Source organism: Solanum dulcamara, chromosome 5 (genome assembly GCF_947179165.1).
Source record: "Solanum dulcamara chromosome 5, daSolDulc1.2, whole genome shotgun sequence".
NCBI classification, from domain to species: domain Eukaryota; kingdom Viridiplantae; phylum Streptophyta; class Magnoliopsida; order Solanales; family Solanaceae; genus Solanum; species Solanum dulcamara.
In genome coordinates this window covers 76,014,003-76,036,935 of record NC_077241.1, presented here as the reverse complement: position 1 = coordinate 76,036,935, position 22,933 = coordinate 76,014,003, and the positions used below count along the sequence as shown (strand labels likewise).

The 22,933-nt window shown below is 33.0% G+C and overlaps 1 protein-coding gene and 1 pseudogene across 2 annotated transcripts; one reads left to right on the top strand and one right to left on the bottom strand.

Moving 5' to 3' along the window:
* The first annotated feature begins 620 nt into the window (after nucleotides 1–620).
* On the top strand, nucleotides 621–7,929 carry LOC129889907 (amine oxidase [copper-containing] gamma 2-like). Its single transcript, XM_055965379.1, has 5 exons — nucleotides 621–1,372; nucleotides 1,482–2,161; nucleotides 2,286–2,399; nucleotides 6,396–6,946; nucleotides 7,531–7,929. The coding sequence occupies exons 1-5, from the start codon at nucleotides 754–756 to the stop codon at nucleotides 7,739–7,741; spliced, it is 2,175 nt and encodes a 724-aa protein (XP_055821354.1). The 5' UTR covers nucleotides 621–753; the 3' UTR covers nucleotides 7,742–7,929.
* Nucleotides 7,930–12,096: 4,167 nt separating this feature from the next.
* LOC129889906 (labd-13Z-ene-9,15,16-triol synthase, chloroplastic-like) lies at nucleotides 12,097–14,846 on the bottom strand (annotated as a pseudogene). Its single transcript, XR_008766968.1, has 2 exons — nucleotides 13,816–14,846; nucleotides 12,097–12,904 (listed from the first exon to the last, which is right to left on the bottom strand). The product of XR_008766968.1 is annotated as a labd-13Z-ene-9,15,16-triol synthase, chloroplastic-like (transcript).
* Nucleotides 14,847–22,933: the final 8,087 nt, after the last annotated feature.

Below are 22,933 nucleotides of genomic sequence, written 5' to 3'. Positions count from 1 at the left end.
CATCTAAAATACATAGACAAATCTCGCTTGTGTATCTGGTATCCCAGATATATGTATCTAGTGCTAGATATATGTACCTAATGTAATTCACATGTATCTGGGATGCATAGACAAATCTTGCTCTACTCCCTCCTATTCTCGCTCTCCTCTGCCCTATTTCAGTGTATCTAGCAGCAAAAAAATGTATCTAGGTGTATCTGACCTGAAATCTGATATGAAGTTATTAATCAGTTCGACAATATGTAATTATTTTAAATTATAGGGAGAACTAATAAATATGGTAGGAGTATCTGTATAATTAGGTAGTTTTTCCTTTTAACTATGGGTTTTATCTCAATTCACAATTTTCGACATATATATAAATCTATTAAAATTTTAATAAATCTTAAATTTAATCTCATAATTTTAACAATATAACAAGTTAAGTATTAAAATTTTTAAAAATTGCGCTCATTAAATTTGAATTTTAAATCTACATGTATAAATTATGTTCGAGTTCAAGGTTTGTTAGTTTGAAGTCAATCACATTATTTGTATTCATTTTTTTTTGATTTAATAGCTGATTAGAGTTACGTGGATAATATCAAACAAATTTTAACATTTTCTCGCAATGTGTTCATTTCCCATACGCATGTATTGCACGTCACTTATCTTCTCTAACTAGCTCTATCTGTGTATGTATTTAAGCACCATAGCTACCACAATCAATAGACCAGAGGAATTAAAATTAGTAAATATTAAACAATAATCGCCATGGAAGGAAGAAACTTCCTTAGATATCTCTTCTTCCTCATGAGCATAATTTTTCTCTTAATTTTCACTTTCTTAAACTTACCATCTCCACTTTCTCACACAGCGGAGCTATTCGACTGCACCATATACTCCCCATGGTGCACTTCAAAAAAGCCCTTTTTCCTCCGGCAACCGGAAAAAACTAAAAATCACTACGCCGAATTCCCCAATCATCCTTTAGATCCACTAACAATCGGAGAAATTCAAAAAGTTAAGAAAATCGTTAATTCGATTGAGGAATTTAGAATTAAAGGTTGCGTTCTTCACTCTGTTGTACTCGAAGAGCCAGAGAAAGAGGTGGTGTTGAACTGGCGGAAAGGTCATCGGCTTCCGCCGAGGAAGGCGTCTGTCATTGCACGTGTACTCGGCGTCGTGCACGTGATCACCGTGGATATTGAAACGGGTCGTGTGACCCGACGTGAAACTGGTGGTTATTCGGGTTACCCGATCATGACAATGGAGGATATGATCACCGCGACTACTGCCCCGTTTGCGAACTCTGATTTTAACCGTTCGATTGTTCAGCGTGGCGTTGATTTGGCTGACCTAGCATGTTTGCCCATCTCCACTGGTTGGTATGGTGAGTGTCTTTTTTTTCGTTTTTTACTCTTATTAGGTCGGAGTTTATTACATTGAAATATATTAGTATATTACTATTTGAGACTGATTAATTAAAATTTTATATTTAGGAAAAGTTGAGGAGAAGAGAAGAGTGATCAAAGTACAGTGCTATACACTGAAGGACACTATCAATTTCTACATGAGACCCATTGAAGGATTAACAGTACTTCTTGATTTAGATACCCAACAAGTCATCGAAATTTTCGATGAAGGAAAGAACATACCAATACCAAAGGCCGCCAACACAGACTATCGTTTCTCAAGTATTCGAAAGAATACACAAAAAATAAACTTACTTAAACCAATATCTATCGAACAGCCAAATGGTCCAAGTTTCACTATAGAGGACAATCATCTAGTTAAATGGGCAAATTGGGAATTTCACCTCAAACCCGACCCGAGATCCGGGGTGGTTATATCCCGGGTCATGATTCAGGATCCGGATACGGGGAAGATGAGAAGTGTTATGTATAAAGGGTTTACATCGGAGCTTTTTGTGCCTTACATGGATCCATCAGATGCATGGTATTTTAAGACGTATATGGATGCGGGTGAATACGGGTTTGGGTTACAAGCTATGCCACTTGACCCGTTAAATGATTGCCCTCGTAATGCGTATTATATGGATGGTGTGTTTGTGGCAGCTGATGGAACACCATATGTTCGTTCCAATATGATTTGTGTGTTTGAAAGATATGCTGGTGATATTGGATGGCGACATGCTGAATGTCCAATTACAGGTTTAACGGTAAATAATTTCACTCTTCTTAAATGATACATAATTGAACTACTTAAATTTGTCCATATTTGTTTCTAATAATAATATATTGTTTATTGTGGTTGTTGGTTTGGATGAAATTAACTTTGGACAGATACGAGAAGTTAGGCCAAAGGTGACGTTAGTGGTGAGAATGGCAGCGTCAGTAGCAAACTATGATTACATTGTCGATTGGGAGTTTCAGGCCGATGGACTTATCCGACCTAAGGTTAGCACATAAGCACTCTTTGTCACACTCAATTTATTACTTGAGCATAAATTTTTAAGTTTTTTCCCCTTGAAATATATGGTTTGAATTAAGTCACAGATATTTAATTGTGTGGTTATAACTGTTGGGTTTTAAAGGCGTAAATGAGAAATGAAGGTTTGTGACTTTTCGAAAGCTTGTGACCTTTTAAAGTATTGTGACCATTCCGAAAGGTTGTGACTTTTATGAAGGGTTGTGACTTTTCCGATAAGCTACAATAAGCACCTGTTCGCACTACCTTTGTTGTCTATAAATAGAGGATTTTCCTCTCATTTTTAAAACATTGAATTTCTCTTTTTTTTTTGCATATATTTTCTTACAAACAAAGTTGAGTCCTTGTGTGATTTTGTTGCTGGCTTTTGAGTTCGCTGAAATTATTAAAGTTTGAGGTACCGCTACTTCTTTAATAGTTTATCCGTTTTATCTTGGGAGGAAATAATCCATAACCTCAGGTATAGTGAGGGGATTAAATTCTTTAAGGACACACAGTGAATTCTGTGGACTCGAATAATATTTTTTTATTTTCATCTTTATAGTTTTTGATTTACTAATCTTAATACAGCAGGAATAACAAACTTAAGGAATTTAATATTTTTTTTCTGTATCTGACATTTTTGGATTGGGGCAGGACAAATCTTAGAAGTCATTGCCATGATATTTATATGATTCTGCTATGTCTAAGTAAGTACATTATGAAGGAATCTTAGATTTGATACGACAAAGTAGTATTTTTTTTTCTTACCATAACCTTGGTCAAACTAAAGATGATTAAGTTAAATAATGTGTTTGTCTTAATAGTTTTCACAAGCTATTTTCAAAGGTTTATTATCTGTTGTGATAAAATTGGGAGAGAAATACTTTTGTGTGTATTACATCCAATATTGGATGCATCTTTCAAGGATCTTAATCCAAGAATGTAGATGGCAAGACATTTTTTTTCCAGAAAAAAAGAAGAAAAGAAAAGTTTAATATTCGATTTGAATAATATAAAAAACTTCATCGAATATTAAATTTATTCCATAAAAGAAAACATTATTGGTCTGACTACATGGAAGCTCTATAGAATTTACTATTCATAGATTTAAAGTCAGTCCAACAAACTTGGTATGGGAAATTTTTTTGAAAAGAAAATCATATCCTTATGATTTTCTAATTCTATTTTGTAGACTAAAATTTGTGTAGTTTTGTACTCTGTGTGGAATTCGATTGTGTCTGATGTTTGAAAATTAAAATCTTTTGATTTTCTACTCCTTAGGTTTGAAGAATATAAAAACTTCACTGAATAAATCGGACTGTGCATTTGGTTTGAAGAATATAAAAACTTCACCAATTTATTAAACACTGTGTTTGAATGAATATTCTGACTTGAAAAGTATAAAAACTTCGTCAAGAATATAAACGATAAAGGATTTGAAGAATATAAAAACTTTACCGTTCACTAGAAACAGTGTTGTATTTTTGGTTTTTGGAGATGAAAACCTCTTAGTTTTCTACTCTGTCTGAATTTGAAATTGATTTGAGTCATAAAAACTTTATCAACATTCAAAGTTCATTCAGTTGACGATTTGAAGAATATAAAAACTTCATTGTTAAGTAGAAATAAGTCGTACAAGGATGCAGTCTTTAGTGTTAGTATTTTCGATACTAAGTGATCTGTCTAATTGTGACAAAAGAAAAAAAAATATATACTAGTGACATAAAATTAATGATTTTGTGCCTGCAATGGATGCCTGTACGAATTAAACTTTGACAATATATAAAGATTGTCAGAGGAAATAGAAGCACTACAATTTTTTTTTGTAGAATATTATCTTTAAAAGAGGTTTATGTTGTCAATATGTATTTTGATAGTATACATTTGAAAGCACGAGAAAACAAATATGTGAAAAATTATTTTTAAATACTTGAAAAATATTTTTGAGATCATATTTAAAATATGGGGGGTTCTTTGCTTGTGATAAAGACAAAATTAGCCTTAGTGTCTAATTTAAATGTGGAAACACAAGATATGAAATTGAATGATATTCTTGTATTATGTTAGACCCACAAAATTGTTGTAGTATATTTTGGTCGATGAGTTTCTCTTTTACTAGTATATGATATGACTAGTATGAAACTATCAAATTATATATATATATATATATATATATATATATATATATATATATATATATATATATATATATATTTACTTGTTCAAAAGAGTTGTGTTCTCTTATGAAAAAGTGTCACTTAAAATGTTGTGATCTTTCATGAAAATACATGTCTACTAAAATATAATTATTTGTATAGACATGAATATTGATAAAAAAAAATCATCTGTCATATTTTGTGTTATGAAGAAGGATTTGGTTCATATGCTCTTACTAAACCCGATGAGACTATGTTCATGGGTAATTCTGCAACAACCAAAATTGAAGAATATGAAAAGGTCCCCTTGGAATGGACATCTAATAAGGTGTTGACTTTAAACAGTATTTGTATTTGACAAAGTTGTAATAAGTAAGAAAAAAATATTTGTAGGAAAAGATTAACCTCACGGAGGGTCTTTTCAAACTCAATATTTCTAGCCCTTCTTACTTTCTTGAGTCAAATTGTTTATGGTATGAACGTTTGGGATATGTCAATTACAAAACCTTGTGAGAACTGATTAACTTAGAAGTTTTACCTAATTTTGAGTGCAATAAATCAAAATGTCAAGTTTGTATTGAATCTAAGTATGTTAAGCATCTTTATAAATCTATTGAAAGGAATGATCCCTTAGAGTTGATTCACATTTACATTTGTAATATGAAGTCAACACCAACTCGTGGTGGGAAAAAGTATTTTATAACTTTTATTGACGATTGCACTAGATATTATTTTGTCTATTTGTTAAATAGTAAGGATGAAGCAATAGAAGCATTTAGACAATACAAAACTGAAGTTGAAAATCAGTTGAATAAAAAGATAACAATAATAAGAAGTGATAGAGGTGGAGAGTATGAATCTCCTTTTGCAGAAACATGTTTGGAAAATGGAATTATCCATCAAACTACTGCTCCTTATTCACCTCAATCAAATGGAATTGCAGAAAGGAAGAATCAAACTTTAAAGGAAATGATGAATGCCTTACTTATAAGTTCAGGTTTACCACAAAACTTGTGGGGGAAGCCATCCTTACACCAAATCGAATACTCATTAGAGTTCCCACAGCAAAACACAGTCTGTTCCATATAAAAAATGGAAAGGAAGAAAATCAAACTTGAAATATTTCAAAGTGTGGGGGTGCCTAGCCAAAGTCCAAGTTCCTAAACCTAAGAGGGTCACAATAGGACCTAAGAATGTGGACTGTGTTTTCATTGGATATGCTACAAAACATCGGGACATTCATGAGAATACGGTAATAGAATCAGATAATGCTGAATTTTTTGAACATACCTATCCGTATATAACTAGATTTGAAGTATCTAGTGAATGGTCAAAATGACCTCGAGAACAACCAAAGGAGAATGTACCTAATAAAAAGAATACAAGGCGAAGTAAACGTCAAAGGACATTTATTTCACTTGGATCTGATTTTGTAACATTTCTTCTTAAACATGAGCCTCAAACATCAAAGAAGCTATGTCCGCTGCGGACTCATCTTTTTGAAAAGAGGCTGTTAATAGTGAGATTGATTCAATATTGAGCAACCATACCTGGAAATTGATTGATCTTCCTCCAGGAAACAAACCTTTGGGTTCAAAATGAATTTACAAAATGGATTTCACAAACTCCTCAAGTTCCACAAAAGCTTAAATAGATGAAAATAAATTACATAATGTTTTACTGCTACTAGGATTGAACATGATACATCATTGTTCAACTGACTTCATTTGTCATTAGGCCACGTACTTGAATAAAATAGTCTAAGATTCCTTTGATATTATTCCTGAAGATTCTTTTTTGCAACCTTGTTTTTTTTTTTTCATATAGGTTGGACTAAGTGGAATATTGATGGTGAAAGGCTCTACATATGTGAACATGAATCAAGTGAACCAAAATGAGTATCTCTATGGCACCCTCTTATCTGAAAACATAATAGGAGTCATCCATGATCACTACATAACTTTCCATCTGGACATGGACATCGATGGTCCATCGAACAATTCTTTTGTGAAAGTGAATCTCCAGAAGGAGATGACTTCTCCTGGAGAATCGCCTCGAAGAAGCTACTTAAAAGCTGTTAGAAATGTGGCTAAAACTGAAAAAGATGCACAAATTAAGCTCAAGCTATATGATCCTTCAGAATTCCATGTGATTAATTCTAATAAGAAGTCGAGAGTTGGGAACCCTACTGGTTACAAAGTGGTTCCTGGTGGAACTGCAGCTAGTTTACTTGACCATGATGATCCTCCACAGAAGAGAGCTGCTTTTACAAATAACCAAATTTGGGTGACACCTTATAATGAGTCTGAGCAATGGGCTGCTGGCATGCTTGTTTACCAAAGTCAAGGTGATGACACTCTTGCTGTTTGGTCTAACAGGTAAATTACATTATCCTCACTCTTAAATTTAACTCAAGGCACCGATAGTGTAAAGATTTTATGTGTATTTTAACACGTTACATTTACTCTTTTATCCATGTAACCAACCATATTATACTTGCTATGAATAGTTACACGATGTAATAGGTAACGTAACATGATAGTATATACTAAAGTAATCATACTTTGTTGTTGGGTAACACCAATATATATCCTTCCTATGCGAGCCCTATGTGATGGATGGGCTAGGATGACCCAGGCCGCGTTGTCATGGTCGAACATTACACTTGTTTGATGAGCTTAATTAAGATATAACTTTGCAATCTTGCTATCATTCGTAGCTTTTGATCATGATGATAAGCGCTTGATCATAACAAATGGTATCAAAGCTAAGGTCATGGTTCAATTTCAATTAACAATATGTGTGTTAACAGGTGTTGGTTGGTTGGGGGAATTGTTGGGTAGTACAAACATCCTGTCTATGGCGAGAGCTAATTATTACTTATATTTTTTTAGATAGAAATGTTTTGAATTAGCTGGGAAACTTAGCAGAGTAATTAATACTTTTTTTTTGTATTTTGCAGAGACAGGGCAATTGAGAATAAAGACATAGTGTTGTGGTATACATTAGGGTTCCATCATATTCCATGCCAAGAGGATTTCCCAATAATGCCAACAGTATCATCAAGCTTTGAGATAAAGCCTGTGAATTTCTTTGAGAGCAACCCAATTCTGAATATTCCACCTAATTCTCCCAAGGACCTCCCAATTTGCAAAGCTTCTGCTTCTGCTTGATCATATATCAATTGTATTATCCCTTAATGTGCATAATATGTAAAAATTATAACGATAGCCGCGCTAGACTTGGATTTCGGATACCTTACTCTCAAATTTTCATGAATAAAAAGTGAATTCTGATCTTGTTGATCGGTAGACAATGTTGCATTTGATTAGTTGATCTATAGAGCTCCCTGTTTCACTCAGATGCTGGATAGTAGATAGGTGACTCGGAATTATAGTACTCTCTGTCTCATTTTATGTGGCATTCTTTTCTTTATAATTCGTCTCAAAAAGAAAGTCACCTTACTATAATTAAAAATAAATTTATTTTAAAATTCCCCGTTTACCCTTAATGAAATGAATCTCATCCACAAAATATCTAAGGATTATTTCAGATCACAAGTTTTAAAACTCTTCTTTTTTTCTTTAATACTAGTACAACCAGTGAGCAAAATCATGACGAGCCCCTATTAACAGGGTACAGGAGGGAAGTGCCTAATCAATCACATTGGATCTTATGTACCAGTTCAGTAATTTACCGTTTCATTAATACAGTTCTAAATTTGGTAATTAACCTAGGAGTCCGGATGACGATTAGTGCCTTCTTTTGTCTTAATGACCATCCCATGTCTGTTGGGGAGGAAACACTACAATTAAAATTTAATATGATAATAAACAATGAAAATAAATTGGACACGAGAATTTTACGTGGAAACCCCTCAAACAGGTAGAGGGGAAAAACCACAGGGTAGAAGGATCTTGCTATGATAATATGAGAGTACGTTGCTCTCAAATACAAGGAGAAAACAACAATTAACACTTCTCTCTTGTAAAAAGAACAACTCACTAAAGAGGGTACTCAAGACTACAATATTTATCTTGGTGTATAACTCTCTTTGTGTTCTTACTATTTTGGATTGTATTTTTTGTGGGATAATCTAAATGAGGGCAAGAGACCCTCTATTTATAGGAAACTAGAAACGCGTAAAATTCGCGTATTGCACTTTCCTTTTTGACTATGCATTCAAAACGCGTTTTGTTCTCTTTTTGACTACGCGTTCAAAACACGTTTTTGTAGTATTTGACTATCTTGCAATGTCCAATAAAGAAAAATAAATGAAGTTGCAGGATATAAACTTAATGTTTGCCACGTATTTTAGTAAAGATTCCAGGCAAATCCTGCAAAGGTAGGTTGTGATTTTACTTCTTGTTAGGTGATTGAAGAACCCGGTTCTTCGGTACATTAGGTGGCAGCGCAAATAACTTATTTTATTGTTGTTTTCATCACATTGATGATGTTTGATTCACATGGCATTCAATGTTATGAATATATTACTTTCTCTTCATTTGTTTTCATCACATCTGACATTGTGTTAATTCACGAAATCAATAAAGGTGTCAACAAAAGTTTAAAATTTGGAGAAACACAGAGTAAAGATTTTAGGGTACGTAGAAGTTAGATTGAGCATCTACATGTGTACCGCAAGTTTAGTCAGTATAAGACACGCCTAATCGAGGTGAGACTAGGTAGAATTTAAGTGCTAAAATACAAACAATTTAAATTTCTAGACTCATTGTTTCAAGAGAATGGAATAGTAGCCGAAGTATTACTTATAGAATAAAAACCAGATGGTTGAACACTTAAAATAGAGAAATGCTACCCTGGTGTTATGTGATGGAGGTTTCCATCAATGTAATACCCCGTTTGGTCATTTTGGAGAATGAATCATCTCTCTTTCATAAAATACTCTCTCCGTAAGTTTAAATTAGAAATTTGGACTTTTCGGTAACTACAATTAAGTAATTGACGGATAATTTTAAATAATTAATTTAATTGATGGGTTAAATTATTAATTTATTTAAATACAATTATGACTTAGCCTATATATTAAAATATGTTAGTGGAAGTTTGTCATTTTTAATACGTAATTAAGTAGAAAAGAAAAGAAAGAAGGAAAGAAAACCTACCTGCAGCGGCGGCCAACCTGCATCAAGTAAGAATTATCGCTCTTTACAACATGTAATTGTATATATGCATAGAGGTCTTGCAATTATTATTATTAAAATAATGGGTGGGGTATGATAAATGAGAGAAATTAAATTCAAACTTCAATATGCTACTTCGTATATGGTTAGTGTGTTTGGACTTTGAAAAAGGACTGTGGGGTCAATTATTATGTAATGATGGCGAAATGGTTGTTTAAGTAAATAATGATAATGAATTGATGCTTTGTTCTAGATTATACAATGGTTCGTAGTTAATTTGGGTAGTTATGGCCCTGATTTTGTTTTTTTCACATTTTTTATCAAATTATAATTCAAGTTTTAATATATTGAAATATGTAATTAAATAATAAGTATATTATATTATATGAATATAATTCGATTTACATTTTTGGAAGAAATTGAGGCTTAGTGTTAGACTTGAGATGTAGGAAATTGACTATAGAATTTGGATGAGTTTTTGGGTCTAAGCTAGACATATAATAATATGTGTGTTGTTAGTTTCAAAATCTTATTGTAGTTATTTATTTGATTAGATTATACTTATTTGGAGGCCCAACGAAAAGGGAAAGCTCAAGTCCCGGAGTAATTGCTTGATTATTTGAGGCTAGTGAATTTCTAAATTCAGTTTAAGTTTGTAGATGCTTGTATTTCCTTGTTATGTGCACTGGGGAGTAATGAGAATTGGATTGAGTTATTGACTGTATGATTGACCTTAAAAATGGAGATGAGGGTATAAAATGACGATATAATGACATGTATTGGTGGAATTGATGTGATGAGTTTATGAATTTATTTTGGACATGTGAAATGACTATGTTGATATAAGATAGGAAAAATTATTATTGTCGTCATGTTATTATCATGAATCGTATGAACATGAATTGATTGAATTGGTTATGACATACTGTGCTGGGACTGAAAATGATATGAAACAAAGGGATCTAGCCACATGCTCTGTGGAAGGTATTATGAAACAAAGGGGTCGGGCCACACGCTCCATGACAGGTAACATGGACAGAAATGTCCCCAATGGGTTTCAGACTATAATTCAGCGGATGTGTACCGATAGGACAAACATGCATCATCTCACTGCATTACATCGCATTTTGTTGATATTTGTGAATTCGTGTTTACCACTTACTGCTCTATATATGTTGAACTTGACTTGATATGATTCACTTGATGAGACTACTGATGAGTATTTGTGGACTGTATTATTACTATTGTGTAGAGTGTAGAGTTGGGGTGGTTTTATGCAGGTTATAGTTAAGGAAGTTTGGTTGGGATGAGAGGAGTACTTGTATCTATTGAGCTTTGCTTAGTTTTAGTTATCCACTTGCTGAGTACCGTATTTTTTGGTACTCACCCCTTGCTTCTACACTTGGTAGGTTGTGAGCCCGGACCTGCTTGATCTCCTAGTATTTTCTACCACCTCCGAGGTTATCATCTCGAGTGTTGAGGTAGCTGTTACATCCATCTAGTGGACACCTCTTACTCTTTTAATATGTTTTAGTCCTATTCTAGAGACAAAGATATTTGTGACTGTATTTTCTTTCGTACTTCGGTAATGTATTAGTGGCTTGTACACGTGACAACCAGTTTTGGGGGATTTTGAGATTATTTATTTGTTTTTGACTAAGTTAAACCTTGCTTTATCACAATTACTTCTGCATTTACTTTCCGTTGAGTTTTAGACTGACTTATCTCGGTGGGTTGAGATGAGTGCCAGCACACCCGGATTCGGATCCTGACAGCCAAAGTGAAAGGTAACTTACAGAACAACTAGAATACCAACAATATTGTTATACGCTAGTGAATGCTGCGTTATTAAACTCAAATATATTCAAAAGATGAGTGTTATAGAGATGCATATGTCAAGTGGGATGTTTGGTCATACAAGTTTAGATAAAATTAAAAAAAGATCACAATTGCCAGAAGGTGCAAATAATACACATTGAAGATAAAATGTGAGAGCCTGAGAGGTCACTTGAGAAAGTTTAGTCATATTCTGCGTCAACCTATAGATGCATCAGTTTGTAGATGTGAAACTATGGTGAGCAAAGGTGGTAAAAGGGGACGAGGTAGACCTAAACCACATGAAATAAAGTTATCTCGAAGTGTCAATCCGGCTGATCTCCTGTTTCCTGTGGCAATCCCAGTGGGCTCATAACATGTTTATGCTGCAGTCACGACAAGTTTTTGAATGGATGTATATGGTCTAAAATTAGAAGTAAATTCTGTTCTTATCCTTTTCACTAAGCCTTTAATTCTTGCCCCTGCTTTCTTTGTTGCTGCTGGTTTATTCCACAAGACAACAATGGAAAATTCTATTAAGTTCGAAGTTGTGTCCCTGACTAGTGGCGGAGTCAGAAATCTATTGTTTTAATTTATGAACTAAAGCAAAAGTACTTTTTTTTTTATATAAGCAAAAAAAAGAAATTTTTACCCTTGAACCATTGTAAACATCTAGCTTTGCCCACACACCAACAAAAATATCTATTGAAGCTGGTAGAAGTCTGCTTGGCCCTTATAGTTTCTTGGCTTTTACTGATATAGCTCGCAATTTGGTAACCTGGGAGTAGGGATGGCGAATAACCTCTCGCTTTTCTTGATGACAAGTCCAAATCCCTCTGAAAGATCAACGTTTTCGCCCTCAGTGAGTTTCCAATCAAAGGAATGCAACAATGAAGCCATCATAAACATGACCATTTTCTCTGCTAAGGGAAGGCCAGCACAAATTCTCCTCCCTGATCCAAATGGAAGGTACTTCATATTATTTCCAGCATAGTCTAAATTCGTCGAGGGACTCAAGAACCTTTCAGGCTGGAATTCTAGTGGACTTTCCCACACTTGAGGATCCCTATGAATTGCATAAACATTCAAGAATACTTTAGTTCCCTCAGGTATGGTGTATTCACCTACTACTGCAGATTGGCTCGGACGCTTTGGGATTAGCAGTGGTAATGCAGGGTGTAAACGTAACGTCTCCTTTAAAACTGCATCAAGATAGTGCAGCTCCGGCAGATGGGATTCTTCAACAATGTTATTCATCCCTACAACAAGTTTTAATTCCTGCTGCACCTTTGATATTATCTCCCGATTATTTAGAAGCTCTGCCATTACCCACTCGACCGTCGTGGTTGTAGAGTCAGTCCCACCAATAACAATGTCCTACAATGCAGAAACATATATGAAGACAGTGGAAAGGAACTTATTCACGACGGGAATTTTGTAATGCTTGATTCTACCTATAGGCAGTGACGGATTCAGGATTTTAATTTTATGGATTTTGAACCATAAATCTTTTTGTTTATTGGTTCTAAATAAATTACTTATACATATTAGGTGAATTTATTACTATAATTACAAAGTTGGGTCAAAGCTGTTGGACAACTTCTATTGTGTCTACCATTTCCTTTGGAGCGAGGCATTCAAGTTTGCTATCACTGTTATGTAAGTTGTCTCTCACTGAAGAAGATTATGCACTTATATTGAGAGATAAAAAGCAGAACTCAAGCAAATAAGCAAGAGTATATTTGAGAAGAATTCTGACATACTGTTGAAGTGCGACCTGATACAAAGAACCGGATTAAAGAACCTGTTTCATGCGTAGGTATTTTACAGTGTTCAGGTCTAGAATATTGTATTAGGATTGTGATCGAGTTGTGGCTATTTCAGCTTTTCTAGAAACAATTGTTTAGGTATAAAAATTAGAGACGTTCAGCTTCAAATTAAGGGTAACTTGAAGGGGAGGCAACAATATGTGTTGGTTGTTGTATAAGGGGTTAGAGTTTAGTTTCTATGTTACAACTCTGGTAATCTGAATTCTGTTGAGGCTCACATGTTTTAGTGCATTTGGGACAAGTCTTGCACAGGTGCAGGTCATGTTTTTTTCACAGGTTTTGTACGTAAAAACAGTGTTCTTACTTATACTGCACTTTACAATTCTGCAACTTAAAATCAGGCATACCCCAATTCCTCTCCCCTTCTCCTGATAAAGTAATATGATGGAATTCAGAGGATAAACAAGGTTAACGAGAGGAGCGACGATATAGAAAAGATAAAGGAACCATATAACTTACCACCAAGATGGCCTTTATTTTCACCAAGTCCAGTGATATACCAATGTTTCTGCTCCATTAGCTCTAACAGGATCTGTATAAAGTCTTTCTTCTCATTCCCCTGGATTTCACCCTCTCTTCTGTCTGAAAGCATCTTCATGTGTTCTTTTATGGCAGGGTCCAATATACTTTCAACCGACTTCAAAAGAGACTCCGCTTCTTTCTGTATTCCTTGTAAGTCAAACCTGGCAAGCGTAGGAAAGAAGTCTGATATGTTTGGCTTTCCCAGCATTTGAAGATATTTTATCACCAATTCCCTGAATTCAGTTCCATCTATTTTATGCTTCTCCATCTCTTCAACAAAATTGCTGCCAAAGATCATACTCATGATTACATTAATTTCAGTTACAAAGGCCAATTCACCAATGTCGACGGGGTTACCAATGTTGGTATGTACGTTTTTGATTGTCTTTCTGACCTCGTGTCTCCGAAGGCTATAACAGGCCTCAAGGTTCCTGTTGCTTAGCATCTCCCTTACAAACAGTTTGCGCATATCACGCCAGTAGGAACCATTGGGAGAGAATCCAATATCTAGTCCACCATATGTGGCTACTAATCCTGCAATTGGAGGGTCACGGTTGGCAAAAATGGAGTCTTGATCACGAACCACTTCTTTGGCTAAGGATGGTGAGTTCAAAACAACACATAGCTTTCCTCCTAGCCAAAACTTGTAAATTGGACCATACTGTTGAGACAATTCTGTGAGCTGGTGATGCAAATTGGGGCGGAGGAATGGTAAGAATCCCACAATCGGAAAGCCACGAGGCCCTGGTGGCAACCTGGATTCTTCCTTGTTCAATTTGTACCATAGAATTGTCAGGAATACAATTGAAAGGGTGAGAGCTGCAATCCAAAGATCGTTTAAAGGTGCTGAAGCCATATTTAGTGTGAAGACAGTTTCAGCCTAATACTAATCTCTGGAAGGACACAATTAAATGGCTCTAAATTTTAGTTCAATATATCCTCCTCTTAGAGCCATTTAATTGTCTCCTCTTCGCACATACTATATATATATATAAATCCTGTCTTTGTTAGGTACTCATTCGTAAAGGTAGTGCCCAAAAGGTCTGAGTCAAGATATTCGCAAAGTAAGAATGAAGTTGCTGGTCAATAAAAGGTGATTTCTATTGCAGGTAACTACTCTGTCTATCAAGGCTTATGCAGATGGAAATAAATTACTTTACTTTAATCAGTATTTAACATGTATCAGTTGCAGTAGGAGGAATCAGTCATTGTATGAAATTCAATATCATTTTATCCATTGTTTAGTTAGCTGATAGAGCAAAAAGTTCGTTGTATAAAATTCAGGATTGTTTCACAATGCTCCCATAATTAATCCTTGCATAACTTGTATATCAACTAGACAACCCTTAATGTTTTTCTTCCTTTGAGATTTAAACCTGAGACCTCATGGTTCTCCTCCAACTTCATCCATCACTATGCCACACCCTTGGTGCAATTTACCATCCCAGATTTCTCTATCATTAGATTAGATCTCTCATCATAACTACTTAAGATCAGACATCATGATCAATATATAAGTCAATTTTTGCGTCCATATAGCTAAGACCTATGTTGTTCGGACTCTACAAAGTCGCACCTATGTCGGATCCTCAAAAAATCCATTACTTTTGAAGGATCCGATCCGCATCGAGGAACATATTTGAAAAAGCCTAGAAACACAGAATAAGACAGGTATTGTTGAAGTCAGATGCAATCACATCAACTCAACAATAATGCAGTAGTGACCAATAATTAATTTGAACTTTGAACTGGAGAAAAGGAAAGGTTGCTTTGGTCATATTTGAACACCTTAGAAGTTAGAAGGGACCTACCAATATCACATATATGACTTTGCCAAGAAAAACTCAATTCTCTAACACCATATATATATATATATATAAACAAATCCTGAAGAACAAAAATATCTTGGATAAGACAAATCACAAAAATGACTCTTGAAAGTCTACAGAACCACAATATGAATACGACTATGAATATGCCTCGCCAACCCTACTGGTGCTTCAAACTTCAAAGCAAAACAATAAAATTGTTATAAAATAAATTAACTTATCAAAATAAGAAGGAGAAAGTAAAAGAGAAAATAAGGAGCAGATGAGAGAATTTCTGTCACCGCAAAGGATGAAATAACAAGTTGGTGGGGTGGGGTGGGGCTAATAGGAGACAAATTGAAGTGGAGTAAAAAGGTGGAAGTTGACATTCACACATCCGCTTGCATAGCTCTCCCCCTTGGATGTCCACGTGTAATGTGACTCATTAAAAACTTTACAAGAAATAATATACATAGTTATCGTAAACATCCATAAATATTGTGCTTCGTTAAAACCTTACTAGAAAAAATTCAGTAGAAAAAAGTCTAGTGAAGGAAAAAGAGTACACACATTTGGTAATACGCTTTGAGTGCTGCCTCATTAAAAACCTTACCAGGAAAATCTAGTGGGACAAAACCTTGGTTAAGGGAAAAAGAGTGCAACGCGTATTTTACTCCCCTGCCGAAAACTTTATTTGATATTTTGGAGACGACGCATTCCAATCTTATATCTTAGCTTCTCAAAAGTTGATGTTGGTAATGCCTTTGTGAATAAATCTGCAAGATTATCACTTGAACGGACTTTTTATTTATCAATATCACCATTCTTCTGAAGATTATGTGTGAAGAATAATTTTGGTGAAATATATTTCGTTCTGTCTCCTTTTATGAAGCCACCTTTCAATTGAGCTATGCACGCGACATTGTCTTCGAATATAATTGTGGGTACTTTGACATCATTTTCTAGCCCGCATCTTTCTTTGATGAATTGTATCATCAATCTCAACCACACACATTCTCTACTTGCTTCATGAATTGCTCTTATTTCAGCATGATTTGAAGAAGTAGCAACAATAGACTGCTTTGTAGATCGCCATGATATAGCAGTTTCTCCGTGTGTAAATAGATAGCCTGTCTGAGATCGAGCTTTATGTGGGTCTGATAAATAACCTGCATCTGCATAACCAATAAGGTCTGCACAACCTTTGTTAGTATTAAACAAACCCATATCAATAGTATCCTTTAGGTATCGCAAAATATACTTGATATCGTTCCAATGCCTTCGCGTTGGGGATGAACTATACCTTGCCAGCAAATTAACAAAAAATATTATATCAGGTCTGGTTGCGTTAGCAAGATATATAAGTGCATCAATAACACTGAGATATGGTACTTCAGGACCAAGAAATTCTTCATCTTCTTCTGGAGGTCAAAATGGATTTTTTTCAACTTGAAGTGATCGAACAATCATTGGAGTACTTAATAGATGTGCTTTGTCCATATAAAATCATTTTAAGATTTTCTTAGTGTAGGCAGATTGGTGGACAAAGACCCCATCTGCTAAATGTTCAATTTGTAGACCTAGACAAAATTTTGTCTTTCCAAGGTCTTTCATTTCAAATTCTTTCTTTAGATATTCAATCGTCTTTTGGACCTCTTCGGGGGTTCCAATGAGATTTATGTCATCAACATAAATGGTGAGTATAACAAACTCTGATTCCGTTTTCTTAATAAAAATACATGAAAAAATGACATCATTTATATAACCTTCATGTATCAAGTACTCACTAAGGCGATTATACCACATGCGTCCTGATTGTTTCAGACCACATAATGATATTAGCAGTTTCATTGAGTACATCTCCCGAGACTTAGTACATGGTTTAGGCAATTTTAATCCTTTTGGGATTTTTTATGTAAATTTCATTATCAAGTGAATTATAAAGGTTCACTTGATTTTACTGAGCCGAGGGTCTTTCGGAACAGCCGTCCTACCTTGATAGGAGTCAGGTCTGCGTACATTTTACCCTCTCCAGACCCCACATTGTGGAATTTCACTAGGTCGTTGTTGTTGTAAGTGAATCATAAAGTTAAACTGTAACTACATCCATTAGATGTAGTTCAAGATTTTTATGTATAGCTAAACTAATGAGATATCGAAAAGTTATTCCATCCATAACAGGTGAATATGTTTCTTCATAGTTGACCCCAGGTCTTTGAGAGAATCCTTGTGCAACAAGGCATGCCTTGTATCTTACTGTTGACACCCAATTTTGGACCTACACAGTGTGATTTTAAAATAATATATATATATATATATATATATATATATATTTATATTTGTTTTAATAATTCTTGAATAGTAATATTTATAATTATCAAGAATTTCGTTAATTAATATTAATTCGTCTCATTTTGATTTTTTGACTGGATTCACTAATTAATTTTATATTTTCATTTCTTCTCCTAAATAACACATAATTAATATTATATTAATAATATTTTAATTCCTACATTAATAATACATCATGCAAATAATATATATACCATCCCCCAATTTTCACATCCCATTCTATCTATATACTGCACATAAACTAATTTACACCTCGCTACAATAAAATAGTTTCTCAATTTATACACTTTACAAGTTTCCTTTTTTTCCAGAATATATATATATTAATTAATTAATTAATCAACCCGCATGCCCTGTCCATACCCTTTTGTCCCCTCTTAAAATATATATTCATCCGATTAAAAAAAGTAAAATAATAATAATAATAAGATAAAAAATAAAATAATAAATAATCCTTTGTCTTTGATATATATATATCCGCATTATTTTTATTTATCCATCCATTTCGCATTATTTCATTAATTTGCCCACTCCGCATTATTTTAATCATCCACCATTCCCTATTATTTCACTATATATATCTAAGTACTTACTCTAAAAAAATGAACAACGGACAAAGAAGAGAAAACGCGGACAAAACACTCAAAAATATACTCTTACGCTCTGATTTTAAATATTTTTTTTTGCAAAAGAATTTTTTCTCAATTTGAACTCGATTTTACTTGGAAAACGAGGGTGGATTCGTGACTGAAGCTTTCCCATTCACTTCCATGCAACAGGTAATATTTACTCCATGTTCCTCTGTTTTTCGTTGTCATTAAGATAAAGTATTATCCTAAAAATGTTATCTTGCTAATTTCGTCATTCTCTTCTTATTTGCATTAACACTTGCGGAGCAAAATGGAGTCTTGATTTGGGACTCTAAAAATATTCCAAGTTTTTGAGACTCGATAATCATCATTCCCTCACATGGAGCCGATATCTTAGACCTCTTGAATAGCAAACCAAACAAGATGATCTCACTCAGGTTCAATTCCGCCTGCTTATATTTTTCAGTATTTTGTTATTATTATTATTATTATTATTATTATTATTATTATTATTATTATTGTTATCATCGTTATTATCGCTGTTATTATTATTATTATCATTATTGTTGTTATTGTTTTACCGTTTTATTATTGTTATTATTATTATTTTCGTCATTATCATTATCATTATTATTAGAATTTTTTATTTACTGTTGTTATTATTATTATTATTGTTATTATTATTATTATTATTATTATTATTATTATTATTATTATTATTATTATTATTATTATTATTTTCGTTATTAGTATTAGTATTAGTAGTAGTAGTATTTTTATTTACCATTATTATTATTATTATTATTATTATTATTATTATTATTTTTGTTATTATTATTTTCGTTATTATTATTATCATTATTATTAGTATATTTTGTTTACCGTTATTATTATAATTATTATTTTCGTTATTATTATTATTATTTTCGTTATTATTATTATTTTCGTTATTGGTATTGTTAGTAGTAGTAGTAGTATTTTTATTTACTGTTATTATTATTATTATTATTATTATTATTATTATTATTATTATTATTTTCGTTATTATTATTATTATTAGTAGTAGTTTTATTTACTGTTTCTATTATTATTATTATTATCATTATCGTTATTATTATTATTAATATTTACTACCATTATTAATATCGCTATTATTGTTGTTGTTATTATTATTATTGTTATTATCATTATTATTATTATTATTGTTATTATTATTATTGTTATCTACTATTTTTTTTAATTATTATTATTATATTTTTACTGTTATTATTATTATTGTTATTATTTATTTATTATTATTAATATCGTTATTATTATTATCATTGCTATTATTATTATGGTTATTATTATTATTTTTTATTGTTATTGTTATTGTTATATTATTGTTATTACTATTGTTGTTGTTGTTGTTGTTGTTATTATTATTATTATTATTATTATCAGTATTATTATTACTATTACATGTTAAACTTGCTTATATGATTTGAGTATGTTCTCATTCATGCAATAACTAATATTTTATAGATGTTTGGGTTTGGGAACCTCTATTGAAAATGGGTCATCGTAATACCATCTTTCCATATTTTTTTTTATATAAAAGAGATCACTATTTTCTTTAAGGCCAAGCTACTAGTAAATTTTTTTTTTTCAAAAACATGCACTTATTTCATGCGTAAGACTTATATTTTATTTTGGAACACTCTTTCTAGTTTTAATTATTTAACCTAAGTCTGGTCGGTAATTATTTTTTTTAACGAATCTTAAAGGATGCTTAACCCCTTTCCTTTAGAATAACTAGAACTCATACCTAGAATCACATAAGTTAAGTAGACCACTAATTGGAGTTCATTTTTTAACATTAAATTAGTTAATTATTTAGGTATCCTTATTTACCTTAAAATAATTAGGTGGCGACTCTTTAAAATTAAATAATTTAGAAATCATCAATATGTTGTACACCGTTTGACCTCGAGTTAAAATGGGGTATAACACTTACAATTGCATTTATCTCATTTTGTTTTTGCACAAAAACCCATTTATAGCCAACCGGTTTTACACCTTCAGGGGTTTGGACTACAGGTCCAAAAACCTCACGTTTAGTAGTGAATCTAATTCTGATTGAATTGGCTTTTGCCATTCTAGCCAATCATATCTACATCGACATTCTTCGATGGAATTAGACTTAAGACTTTCACTATCTTGTATGAGGTTAATTGCAATATTATATGCAAAAATATTATCCATCATAATTTTTGATCGATCTAAATTTATCTCATAATCGGTAGAACTTATTGAAAGTTCTTCATTCACTTGAGTCTCGGGTTCACTAATTTCTTTAGGAATATCAGAATTACTTAAATCTTGACCTTTTTCAGGAGATTCTTGTGTAGTATCATCTTTATTATTGCTCACGCTTCTCTTTCTAGGATTTTTATCCTTTGAACCCTAGGTCTACCACGCTTTAGGCATGTTTGGGATTCAGAAGCTATGATACTAATAGATGGTCCTTTTGGGACATCAATTCCGATAGACACATTCACTACAGGAATATGTGACTTAGATATTTGTTTCAAATCAGTAAATGCATCTGGCATTTGATTTGCTATGTTCTGTAAGTGGATGATCTTCTGGACCTCTTACTCACATGTGCGGGTACGTAGATCAAAATGAGATAGTGATGAAACCTTTCACGCAATTTCTCTTGCGGGATCCTTTTTCTCTCCCCTTAATGGCAGAAAAATTGTTTTATCAAACCGAGAATTTACAAATCGAGCAGTGAATAAGTCTCCAGTCAACGGTTCATGGTATTGAATTATAGAAGGTGAGTCAAACCCAATATAGATGCCCATCCTTCATTGATGGCCCATCTTTGTACGTTGTGATGGTGCTACAGACATGTATACCGCACAACCAAAAATTCGTACATAGGCTATATTTGGCTCATGACCAAATACTAATTGTGACAGAGAGTATTTATTATAATGTGTCAGTCTGAGACGACAAGTGCTGATGCATGTAAGATAGCATGACCCAAAACAGTAATTGGTAATTTCATTTTCATTAGTAGAGGTCTGGCTATCAATTGTAGGTGCTTAATAAATAATTCTGCAAGGTCATTTTGAGTATGAACATAAGCAATAGGATATTTAATTTTTATCCTAATTGATAAGCAATAATCATCAAAAACTTAGAATGTAAATTCTCCAGCATTATCAAGGCAAATAACCTTAATTGGATAATCTGGGAATTGCACCCTTAATCTTATTATTTGTGCCAACAACTTTGCAAATTCCAGGTTGCGAGATGATAGAAGACACACATGAGATCATCTAGATGATGCATCTATTATGACCATAAAATAACTAAACAATCCACTTGGTGGATGAATAGTTCCACATATATCTCTATGTATACGCTCAAAAAAGTTAGGAGATTTGACGCCAACCTTCAGGGTCGATTGTATGACAATTAATTTGCCTTGATAACAAGCAGCACATGAAAATTCATCATTCGTAAGAATCTTCTGGTTCTTTAACAGATGTCCAGTTGAATTTTCAAGGATTCGTCTCATCATCATTGATAGAGGATGACCTATTCGATCATGCCATAGCACAAATGTATTTAGATTAGTAAATTTCTGGTTTACGATCATATGTGCTTCAATTGCACTAATTTTTTGCATAATATTGGCCAAACGACAAAGTTGGTAATTTTTCCAAAATATATTTCTGGTTTGAGACACTTTTGGTTATACCAAGGTATTCAATATTCATTTCATATAGTGTCTCAACATGATATCTATTTCTACGGATATCTTTAAAACTTAACAAATTTCTTGGGGATTTAGAAGAGAATAGTGCATCTTCTATAACAATTTCTGTCCCCTTAGGCAGAAATATAGTAGCTTTTCCGGAGCATTCAATTATTTTTGAATTACCAGAAATTGTAGTAACATTTGCTTTTCTTCTAAGAAAGTTGGAAAAATATTTCTCGTCTTTAAAAATGATATGATCATTGATCCAAATAAAATTTGAGGCATATCCATATTTTTTCTTCAACAAGAAATAAAATACATATTATAATTAAAACATGGTACATTACACAAATTTTATTTACTTACATGGACTAGAAATATCATTTAGTACACACGAATAAAAAGGAAATTATTTAAATATTATTAGGTTTATCAATATTCATATTGTCTTCTGAAAAATTAAAAAAATCAGCTATATCCAGATGCATAAGCTCAATATTATCTTCAGAGATAAAGTTTGTCTCTGAATTATTTTTTGCCCTCTTCAAGGA

What these genes read in the sequence shown, in the direction of transcription:
- LOC129889907 (XM_055965379.1), top strand. Translation starts at nt 754, where the DNA reads ATGGAAGGAAGAAACTTCCTTAGATATCTCTTCTTCCTCATGAGCATA. An exon ending in CATCTCCACTGGTTGGTATG is followed by an intron (nt 1,373 to 1,481) that starts GTGAGTGTCTTT and finishes TTTTATATTTAG; the next exon opens with GAAAAGTTGAGGAGAAGAGA. An exon ending in ATGGACTTATCCGACCTAAG is followed by an intron (nt 2,400 to 6,395) that starts GTTAGCACATAA and finishes TTTTTCATATAG; the next exon opens with GTTGGACTAAGTGGAATATT.